At 35.3% G+C, this 12,368-nt stretch overlaps 1 protein-coding gene across 10 annotated transcripts in view; it reads right to left on the bottom strand.

Annotated features, from left to right (window-relative positions):
* Positions 1-12,368, bottom strand: part of AHI1 (Abelson helper integration site 1) — a 94,227-nt gene that overhangs the window by 40,929 nt on the left and 40,930 nt on the right. For all 10 annotated transcript variants that reach the window (XR_012586220.1, XM_074580662.1, XM_074580656.1 and 7 more), the window contains one exon: positions 5,165-5,282. Coding sequence is in view for 9 of the 10 variants with exons in the window: in XM_074580662.1 (XP_074436763.1) it covers positions 5,165-5,282 (118 nt within the window). In the remaining variant the exon portion in view is untranslated. The remainder of the gene's footprint in view (positions 1-5,164; positions 5,283-12,368) is intronic.

The following is a 12,368-nucleotide window of genomic DNA, read 5'->3' as shown; positions in this document are numbered from 1 at the left end:
TATATTGTCAATGATAGTTTGCATGCGTCTTTTTTTCCCTAACAGTTTCTTAATAAGATACGAAAAGAATAAGGCCACACTGAACTAGCCTTCTACACACTTTCTTCCTTGAGTGACACAAAATTATGTCAGAAACAAGATAAATACCCCCAAAACAAACAAACAAAGCCATTAAAATCCTCCAGTACTCAGATAGTACTGAAGATAGATGTTATAGAGTTGGGGAGAAAGTATGAGATATTGAAAAAAAGTAATCAATGATACCAACATACATATGAAGATACAACTTTTGTCAGTGTTTCCACAGTATCTCTGCAAAAATGTGAATTTTGCTACTTGATGTACATCCTTTTCCTGCTTCTAAAAAACAAGAATCAAAATAGTATTTTAAGAGCATTTAGCTGATGTATAAATATTTTTGATCTTTGATGTAGAAATTTACTTTACTGTTTGCTTGAGACTCAAAAAAGAAGTTTTAAATAGTCTCTCAAATATAACACAGGACATAAACGCGAAGTCAGTTTTGTTAGCATCTTCAGAGAGCAAAAAAGAGTACTTTGAAGCTTTCACTTTATACAGGTGGAAAATACCTTTGACTGTCAGTTGTGTTAATGGAGAGAAAATTTCTAATTGTTCTCAACCCTGCCAGAGCGTCGTGTTTTTTGTTTTTGAGATTTTTTTAAAGATACAAGAACCATCACGTTTCTAGCACATACGTAATTAATTTAAGAGCAAGTTTAATTAACTGGTTTTATTGAAGTAAAAATTTTAGTGAAAAGATCTGTGCAGTATTTATAGTTGAGCTTCAATCTCCCACATAGTTAACAATTAGGGTCACTGCTAATTACAATTACTTGAAACCTGAAACTTCTTTTAGAAAACACGCCTGAACATAGTGGGAGTTACTGAAGAGTCACTGTTGACTAAAGACTGAAAATGCAAGCCATTTCTTTCATGGCATGCCACAGATCTGCAAAACAGTGTCTAAGAGTATAAGAAGGTGACTTCACTGTCCAAAGACGCTCACAATCTTAAGGAGGGAAGACAAAACCAGGAGGGATTTTAATGTCTCTCACAGAATGAGTAATTGAAAGCTCGAGCTTTTGCATACTTCCTTATTTGTCTAAAAAATAACAACTAGGAAATGGGTTGTGCTGGAAGGAGGTATAAAGTTGAGAACATGACAAGGATAAGACAGGAATGTCTAAGACAAAGTCCTGGATAATGCTACAGTGCAGTGCTGCAGAGTAGCACCACAGGATGGGTATGATAAATTAGCACCGAAGCAAGAGCCTAAGCAGAGCTGTACAGCACAAGGATGGTAAAATCTCAATTCTGGCTATCAAAGATAAGTCTTAGATGAATTTTCTTATTTAAAAAAAAAAAAAAAGAAAAGAAGGTCAGTAAGCTTAAACATTACATACTTTTAGGGACAGATTCCCTCAAGCGTATTAAACAATAATCAAGTAAGAATAACGTAATCTGCTCTATATACAACATGGAGAAATTTGAGTACAGCGAAAAATAAGACCAACTCCAAGGCGATGACTTTCTCCAAAGACACACATCTAGCAATTTTTTCAAACCATTGAAATAGCTATCAGCACAGCTGCAGCTTTACTGAGGCAGACACAAAAAACCCCTCATATGGCAAAATGAGTTACACTACTAATGAAAAATTCCAACTGACAGGCTATCAGGATGGACAGTAAGAAAACCTAAGTTTGCTTCCTCTGAAATTTAACACAGTCTTTGTGAGAGGAAGGTACACAACACATTTTCTTAAATTTACATTAATTTTGTTAAATTTTAAGAAATCTCTCTAATGAAGTGCTTTATACAAATGCATAAGAAACAAGTTCATCCATGTGTTGTATCTACTTTGTGCTACTTTGTTAGTTACTATTTGTCAAAATTCATTACTTTTTCCTAGTAATTCTAAACGTACTCCTGACAAAACTCTAAATGTATCTGTCATGGTTTGGGCCAGACTGGCCACTGAAACAAACAACGCATACTTTCACCCACCTCTCCCAGAAGGTGAGAGGAAGGGAGAAGAGGAAGAGAGAGAAAGAGACTTATGTGTTTAGAAAAAACTAAACTACTTTTAATGATATATTGATAATAAATTAAAAAGAAAATAATGAAATATATACAATATATACAAAATTGCATCAAGCTCCCAGGATGACAATAACGTTACCAGCAAGCACTGGGAAAGTCCCAGACTGGACTCAGAGGTGGACGAGAGCTGCATTCCAGATCTGGATTCCAGAACACATGGATTGGGATCAAAGGCAGAAAACCAGACAGAGTCCTCCTCAGACACCGGCCATAGAAGAAAGAGGTTGAGCCTTTGATCCCTCAGCTTCATATTGAGGATGATGCAGATGGGATGGAATACCCTGTTGGTTAGTTTTGGGTCACCTGTCCTGCCCACTCCTCCCCACAGGTGCAAACCCCCTTTACACTTTTCTGCTTCCGACCCTCCAACGGGGAATATAACAAAGTCAGCTGACTTTGGTTTTTATAGCAATAAGCAGGAGCATCTCTGCATACCATGCCTTGGCATAAGTTACAAATAATCAGATCTTATCACTCTGCGAGTGAAGTGTCTGTTAATTTCAGAGAGTTCAGTTAGTTAGAACAGGCTTTGCTGAAAAGTAAAATTACTGAACAGAAAATTGGTCCTATTTTACCTCAAACCAGGACAATCTCTCTTGCACAGTACTCTATAGCATGGATGGGAAAGCAGTAGATGTTAACCTTGAATTTCGCAAGGCTTTCAACACTGTCTCCCATAACATTCTCATAGACAAACTGATGAAGTCTGGACTGTGTAAGCAGATAGTGCAGAGGACAGAAAATTGGCTGAGCTGCAGGGATCGGACATTTGTAAGCACTTGCATGAAATCTAATCAGAGACCAGTCCTAGTGGTGCACTCCAGGTGTTGATACTGGGGCCCACACTGTTTAACATCTCCATTAACGACCTGGATGATGGGAGTGAGTGCACCCTCAGCAAATTTGCAGATGATAAAAAAAAACAGGAGTGACTGACACACCAGAGTGATGTGCTGCCATTCAGAGGGAACTTGACAGGCTGCAGAAATAAGCCAACAAGAACCTCCACAAAGTTCAACTTTGCTTTTCAAAGGGAAATGCAAAGTCCCGCATTCATCTGGGGATTCCACGCATCCCATGAACCAATGCAGACTGAAATACACAAAGAAGCACTAAATACACAGCAAAAGGTAAGAGGAAAGAGTGAGAAGACTGAAGAACTGCCAATATAACCCGCAAGGATACTGTATTACAGGCAGTCAGCGATGCGAGATCCCAATAGCATAAGTAAATAAATAACATAAATACAGAAAAGCATAGGTATTATGTATACGAAAACAACAAAGAAGAAAAAAGGTTTTGTGCTTCCAGCACAATCCATTGAAGAATAGATCTGTGTAAGTACAGATTTTCTATTATTCATAAGTAAAATTAAACAGGCAGTTAGGAGCTATGAAAACGAGCACCTATCTTCACACTTTATAACCAATGGGGAAAGATGAAATACATGAGTAAATCTTTCTCATATGTTCCACTGAAAGCAACTCTAGCACAGTAGAACAACTTGAAGGCCCCAAAAATGACAGAGAAGTGGGATTTTAATATATTATCTTACAGGAAAATCAATTTCAGTGGTCCATTAGCATTTTTATGGTCTTTTCCCCCCTAAGGATCTTCATTTTCTCATTGCTTTCATTGACTGCTGAAAGACCATTAAAATGTACCTCTTTTTTACTACATTTCATCTGCATAAATAATATCCTGTACCTAAGGATCATCTTGAAGTCAGTTTTGGAAACGACTACATTGGGAGCACACATAAACAGCTGTAACATATACCTATGTTTGTTCATGCTATTTAAGTTCTCCATCAACACATTTATCTGTGTTTCTGCATAATATAAAACTGAAGACAATAAAATGCACTGGTTTGAGCAATATTAGGTATAGCCATTTAAAACAACTTAAAGTATATGTTAATGTTCTTTAAAGGCTTAGTCCACTTATTTTAAATAATCACAATATGTAAGACAGCATATGTACTCTACTGTTTCTGTAAAATTTACACACTCTGGAAACAATAAGCATGTACTCTGCGATAGATTAATATTATTATGGCTCTAAGCTCTTTTGTTAAAGCAGAAAAACAGAATTACAGAAGTTAATTGGTGTATGGTCATTTGCACTGTGAATTAGTTACTAAGAGCAATTCTCAGACTAGCGGTCAATCTTTTAGATCGTGCTAAGGACTCTTTCCCCTGCCGCTCAGAAAAAGTAATCATAACTTGCTTTGTGAAGAAAATTGCCTTTAGGAGACAATTCTATGTAATTATAGAGACTATTCCTATCTTTACTATCTACATTTTAAATCTCTATTACCTGTTTTTAGTTCATTATATATTCCACCCTCCCCCTGGACTTCTTTTTACTCTTCTCAAGGACACAAACAAAAACACTTAGAAACTAAGGTTCCAGTTTTCTGTCTTATTTTATAGGTGCCCAGAAAGAGACAAAAAGGCATGAAATCATCAATTTTATTATTAAATATTATGATTAGTAATGCAACAGATATTATTAGCAAAGTATCACAAAAAATTGCATTATTTTCATTGCTTAACTTTTTCTCAAAATCTTTGAATACAAAATGTCTTTAGAAACAACCCCCTAACACCAGATTAAACATAACTGCAAACAGACTACCAAGCACTATACTTCTTAGTAAACTGCTTTTCTTATATCAACACATATGCTTCTAAAAATATCATTTTATTGTTTCTCAGTACCTGTGTTTAAGATATTTTGATAATATTTGAATACTTACTAAGTATTAAATTAAGAATAGCTGGCAATCTCATACTGTTCTAGGAATTTACAGCACTAATAAATAAGTGTACAGCTTAAAGAAAAAAAGCATTACAAGGGAACACGTTATCAGTATCGGACTGTATCACACTGCCCTTTATAAACAGTTATCACATACAGCAACCAGGACATTCCCTGAAAGAGCTGCACAGCAAAATCTATAAAGGCAGAAAAAAATCCTCATGGAATTTATCACCCACTTACTACAGAGAGTGAAGAAATAAAGAAAGAAACTTACCACTTTTAGTAGTGAAAGAATACAGAGGATTCAGTGGAGTGCTCAGAGTGCCTGGCAGGCTAAGCTTGGAGTGTGGTGACAGCGATGATGGCGCAGGAAGCAAGAGATTTGAGCTCGCCTGTAATAGGAAAGACAAATCAGAAAGTGAAGTGTAATTTCCTGGGTTACTTACTGATGCAACAGCTAAAAGAGAAATATTTCCTTGCTGTAAATAACTATTAAATTCCAGGAAAATAATTAAGACTCAAATTGATGATAAATAACAATTTTAATGGATGGGGTTGGTTGTTTTGTTTGTTTTTTAATATTTGGAGACAGACTTGGAAAAATTATTCACACAGCTATAAATTGAATTGTGTGTTTACATATGGACACAAACTCTCAAGCAGTGCAAACAATGGAACAGAACCGTTTGAACTTGCATCTTGTTGCATCTTCGTGTACAAAAATAGAATGACATTTATATATGGTTATAAACTGATAAATGTAAAATAACTTCTCATTTTTGAGTACTCAAACTACACTACAACTACAAAGAGATTACTCAATATTAGAATGAGAGAAAAAAATATCTTAAACCAGTTCTAACACAAAACTGATTTCTGCAAATCAATAAAGCATACTTAGACCAAAACACCAGATACTTCCTTTATGTAAGCTACACAAAAAAGCTTTTGTGTCCTAATTTCCATAGCAACAAAGATAATGCAGTTAAAATTTGGTTTGCTATGGAGTTTCTTGATATACAGGCACTTATTACAAAGCAAAAACCTTTCCCAAACTTCATTTTTGCATATTATCCCATAGAGTCTATGTAAAAAATACACTATGACGATCTTAGGTTTTTACATGATCCAATTTAGAATTTGACTGTTTGTTAGACATATTTTCACTGGCTGCCTTGATAATACAGTCAACGAGAAGGGAAAATAGGCCTTAAATAAAATATTTGTAACTTTTTTCAAACAAAATAGGTTCATATGATAAAATTTTTGAGAGTCATTTACATAAACCAACGTAATTATTGAGCCTTTCAAAAGTCAAGCCTATTCCACACTCTGGAATAAATGCATGTGGTCACTTAATCCAACTAAAAGCCCAACATTCAGTGGAGCACTTCCTTTGGCCTCAATAAACTCTAGATCAGACCCTTAAACTTTAGTTGTGTGCCAAACCAGAACAATGATATTTTGCAAATTTTCCATCTACTGGCTTCTAAATTCGGATTAAAGAAAGGAGACAGATAAACCAAAGTGAATCAGTGGCTTATTTCCAGAAGTGATATAATTTATATAACTACTATTTTTGTCATTTAATATATATTGAACAATTCAATAGGTTTCAATAATGCAGAGCATTTGGGCATTGGCAGGGATGCAGGTAATACTGCACTAAGACCATATATTGAATAACTTGACTAGGCCATAGAGGATATCTGCTATAATCTCCTCTATATTACTACACTAGACCTTCATCTTAATATATCTGGGTTTTGTGTAGCAATATGAATTTAATTCTACCAAAAGAAGTTTATTATGAAAAGTGTCTTTTACTAGTCAAGCGCTGTCTCAGCAACTGTGCGCAATCATAATGACTATACTCCAAAACCGACCAGACAGAAAAGCGAGACAGAAAATCAGATCAACCATTGAACATGATTAAAAAAAACCCCAAAACATTAAACAAGCTAGATTTTACTGCCATGTACAAATTTAACAGAATGTTAGAAAACACTAATTGTGAAATGTAAGCAGAATGGAGAGGCCTGTTTTTCTGACCAACAACAAAATCAATCTGTTTTTCTTATATTACATATGCAAGTGACTAAGTTTCATTAATATAAAGCTTTCTCTGATACACACAAATATGGTGGAAAGCCATTAGGTATGTGTTTACTGGAACACATAAAAATAATCTGTTCTGCCAATGTGTTGAGCTCAGCTTCCCAGTGTTTCGTCTTCTTTTTATGCACGGTTAGCTCTAGTGAGAGCCCTTCTGCAATAAGACAAATGAGAAGATCTCCTCCCTGCATGAATTTCTTGCTGAGTGCACACTACATCATCAGTGATACAAACGTATGTTTTCCAGTCAAGCATTCTCATGAAACCTTTTTAGAATTCTCTTTCAAATTTGCGATCAAAAAGTTGGTTTCAGATCCTGGCAGGGAATGAAGGCAGGTTGAATACAGTAGCCTTTTGAAATCAAACTAAACACAGAGCAAACTACTCAAAACGAGCACTCAACAGACACTTTCCTGATTCATCATGGAGGGGAAAATAAGTATCAGGAGAAACTTGCCTTGATTGTTGTGCTTGAATGAATTATAGAGAGATATGGAACTCAGCATGTAAATTATTCCTTTAGAGCATTTAATCCCCTTCTCTTTATTTTCCTGCTGAATTACCCAAATACTCTCATTATACATGACAAATTGCATGGTTTGAAATCAAATGCAACCGGCACATACGTTAGAAGACTGAATGTATGCTCCTGAAGATTTAAGAAAAATTGGCCTTTTTAAAATGCAAACTAAGTTCTATCTTACAACTCTTGCTTCCTCTCCAAGTCTTTAATAACAAGATAAAAGACATTTTCATAAGAGAGATTCAAGAGGAAGTTTTAAATTTAAGCAGTCTTACTGGAGCGTTTCATTCTTCCCCTTAATGGAAGTGCAGCTCAGCGCAGGTGAGCTATAAAAAAAAACCTGCCCATCCAAAGTAAACACAAAATCAGAGTTTTTATGATCTTTCTGCCATTAGCTCTTAAATATTATTTAAATCTACAGAAGGCCCAAATAGGGGAAAACCCCACAATGTTATAACAGAAGGAACCCCTCGGCTCGTAAGTGAGGACTAATGATTCAGCAGAACTTTTTCCAGATGAAGAATAATTAATTATTCTCTAACAAACAGACATAGACTACCTACGGAACAGAGTGAAGCAATCATTTTTTTTGAAATGCATGCTGTGGGAAGGCATTGCTAAATACCTTTACAACAACGAGCAAAGTTGGCTAAGATAGCCAACCATCAATCTACTTATTTTTCACAACAGTCTCCGCTTGCTTCATGTGCAAACCACAGCTTTATCAAAGACACAGTTTACTACTATCCTGAATTGAGTAAAACTAAGAGTTATAACATCCACGTAGCTTTTGTAGTGAAAAAAAGATACCTACACAATTTTTGCCAAGTTTAAACAAAGCTGATTTGCACTTTCTTTTTTGTGTTAGGGCAGCTCTATGCAAATTATGCAAATACACATTTTCAGTGGAACTAGTTTTCACATTAAAAGTAAATTGCATGAGACAAAAAACAGAATAATGCAGGACTTGACGAGCTGACAATAACAATTTCTCTTTTTTCCTGGGAATGCAATTTTATGACCTTTGCAACCAATATAATCGACATTTCCATGTATACTTGCAAGTCAAATCAAGTTGGCCAGCTCTATGTGACCTCTTATTCTTTTAGTTTTGGGCTTTGAAAACTTTAGGCCTCTAGGACACTGTTTTTAAAGACAGTTTAAAAACGTCATTAAACCATGGATTCTGAAGAATTTAACAGTTGACAATTGAATTTGAAATAAAAACAAAACACAAATTCTGCTATTTTCCCTCAATGCTAGGAGAAAGTACATAGGCAATAATGCTTAAAGTAGGAGTACAGTACTACAGCTTTTAAATTTGCAATGCAAGTTTGAATCAAGTTTACATCTACGTGAAAATGCAATCATTTCTATGACAGTAGTGTTAGGAGGACTCCAACAAAGGCTGGGATTCTATTACGGTAAGCGTACTACAATCACTTAGAGACTAATGTATTATGCTTCTAAGTAACTTCTAGACTAAATGGGAAAAACAAAGACAGCTAAAATAAGATATCATCCCATTACACATATGCAAAACCAAACCGTAAATACTTTGTCTGAATCACGTGTTCCCTTGATGCTCCCTACAGTCCTCTTACTCTGATTAGCCAGGACATTAGGACATGTTCCTTTCTGCACCCAACACGTAAGAAACTCTATCACAGCCCCACTAACCATTAATAAAAAAAGTTGTCAACAATGTTATTAAATTAATTGATTCAGTGCACATTTATGGTATTTCCTTCATAAAAAGTTCTTAATAAAAGCTGCTTTCTCCAGACCTTGGTGACAATAAGCCAGCTGGCACAAGGAAATATAATTTGCTGTCTTTTACCAGCATGAGTGAATCTAGCTCTAAAATATGAATTGAATAAACATAATATTACTCAGATGTCCCTGCTTACTTTGTTCAGCAGGGAGAAAACAAAGTGAGTAACTTTTCCTTAATACTGTACGAACGCTTATGGCAAGAAAACTAAGATGGTAAAACTGGAAATAAAATTAAAGGACCAATCAGTACAATTCACACACATTAAAAATACTTAACACCATCTTATTTTACCCTCTGATAAAATTATTATGATGGATATAGTTATATGCTAAAAAAAGGATGCAATTTATTTCTCGTGTCTGACAAACCCTTTATATAAAACATAAGCCATTGACAGAAATAATAGTGTTGAAAAAGTAGAACAATATCTTCTGTCACAGCTGACTGCAGCTTGTTATTGTTACTTTACACCTCTATTCTCTCAGCAAATATTCAGTAAAAATTAAAGACGGATATCCAGTGCTTACAGCACAGATGAAAGACCACTGCTGTGCAAGTATTGCTGTCCTGATACTCTAACTAGATTCATACAAGTCACTTACCTGACTTGACTAAAGGCTGAAAGCATGCAGATTTAAAATCCATATTCACAGTAAAATTTGAATGACTCCCTACGATAATAGGAATCTGTGTAACCAACAAAAGATGCACACAATTCCTCATTGACTTTAAAAGTATAAAGAAAGAAATAGCTATTTGTTCAACTTTTTCCTAACACAGGCAACTTAACTAAAACTGGCAAATTTAATGAATTGACAAGGAAAATTCATTACAATTTGCAAAACCTTACTTTATAACAAACTATTTCTTAAAGACATACAAAGTAAAATTCTGACAAAACTTTCATATGATATTAATTATTCTACCTATATAAAGCTTCTAATAATACTTCAGCCATTTCAAATCAACAATCACTTTATTCAATCACAGTGATTCAACAGTATCTGCTTGGCAAACAGGAAAAACATGTATAGGAAAATTTTGTAAGTAAATGAAATGCACAGGGTTACAGAGTTTCAAATTCAAAAGTGCTTCCACCATGGCTTATGAAACACATCTTTATAAGTACGCAGCTGGGAGTAGCTATGTCTAAATTAATAGTTGCAACAGAAATTCCCAGAGTAGGAAAATCGTTTCCTAGCATTCTGAAGAAGAGTAGGAAGAAGTATACAGCACTACTGACAAGCACCTACTTAATTTAAAAGCCCTCAATCCAGTGGAATGTATTGCATAGGTCATCAGAAAAATGACTGCCTACTTTACAGGATCAGGTTATCCACTAATATGATAACCAATAAACTAAACCCCAAACCTATCATGCAGTGGGCCATATGGATCTGACTTGAAATCACTATAAAAGCAAACTGGAAGAAAAGTAACCTTAAACACTTTAAAATTTAACTGCCCTTTTAGCAGATTTTATATATTACTTACTAATCTGATGTAATGAAAAGAACATTAGTAACTCTTACGGAGAATTACCACACAACCCACTCATAAATAACATGATAACGACACACACTTGTCAGTATAAGTTTTACACATATTACATATATGCTCCATAACATAAGAATAATTATGCTGTGTTAGATCAAAGATCCATCCTCATGTTTCTCAACAGTAAACTGTAATAGATACGGTGCATAAGTTTAGAGCGATCTTTCTCCTATGGGCCCTTCCACTTTCATCACTCAACATTTTATGAACATCTTGAGCATCAGCTGGCAGTAACCACGGTTCATCCGGCCAATAGCTTTTGCTGAATATCTCCTTTACAAACTTGCCCCAAATCTCAGTGAACCCATGTACACTTCTGGCCTTCACAGCACTCTGTGTCACTCTGTGTATGTAACTTCAGTGCATGTACCCACTTCAGATGTGAGATACAATATTTTTTCCAGTACTGTTCATGATTTCTTATATTTCTGTCACAACTTTCACTCATCTCCAACGGCACAACCTGCACAGCCAAGGAGCTCTAGTCACGTTATTCCTGGTACATGCAAACTCCTCAACAGCTCTTGGCATTTGTGTTACTCTTGTTTGAGCTTCTGCTCATTTTACTGCATTCTTTTTCAGAAGGGGTGTCCAGAAGTAATTACAGTGTTGAATATATGGGCTCATCCTGGATTTCCTAAGTAGAAACACACAAGCATCCTCCTCATATTCAGTTTGGAATGGATCTTAGTTATGGTTACCTAAAAACTATTCAGCTACAGTTTTGTTTTTACCAAGAAATAAAATTAAGTGCTTTTTTTCCTTTTTTTTTTTTTTGTTCATCTGTGGTATACACAGTATAAAAAAATTGGCTTCCTATTCATTTGCCAAGTTTTCTTTGGGAAAAAACAAGAGAAACTTAAGACAATTCTATGTGTTCACATATGTGTTACACAGTGAAAAAGAGGCTTTAAAAATACTGCAAAATTCTTATACATATGACAGATAAGATTACAGAATATCAGTACCTCCTCTGACAGTTTCTAGATAAGAACTTTGTATTGCAGGCATGGTCAAGTGAAAAAGCTGCTTCAGCCTGCAGAGACACTGCAGCATCACCTTGTACTTTGCCAATTCTGTGAACATTTTTGGCCGTGATTTTTTAACAGGTGTCCTCAGTACTTAATATATTACAACCCTTCAGTTTTCCATCTTAGTAAGTTACTATAGAACTCTTCTCTTCCCAACCTGCACTAAAACCCAGAAGCCAAGCATGACATTTCAGAATCTACCAAAGCCAAGAGGATCTGGAAGAGAGATTCTTGCAAGACTTGATAATGGTAACATAAAAAATACACACCACTTTGGCATTCAGCTCTGCCTCTAGGTCTTTTTTGCAGACAAAAGGACAAGTTTCCAGCTTCTTCCACTTGATGGCTTAGATAAAAACATGATACTGGTACTATGTTCACTAAAAAGGTTGCATGTTTTTTCTGAAAAGCAGCGGCTTTAAATTCTGTTTTGTTTTCACACAACAAGATATATTTTGCACCTCAATTAAATTCT

The sequence above is a fragment of the Larus michahellis genome, chromosome 3 (genome assembly GCF_964199755.1).
Source record: "Larus michahellis chromosome 3, bLarMic1.1, whole genome shotgun sequence".
Taxonomy (NCBI): domain Eukaryota; kingdom Metazoa; phylum Chordata; class Aves; order Charadriiformes; family Laridae; genus Larus; species Larus michahellis.
Note: the sequence above shows the minus strand (reverse complement) of the source record. Positions and strands in the feature narration are given on the sequence as shown.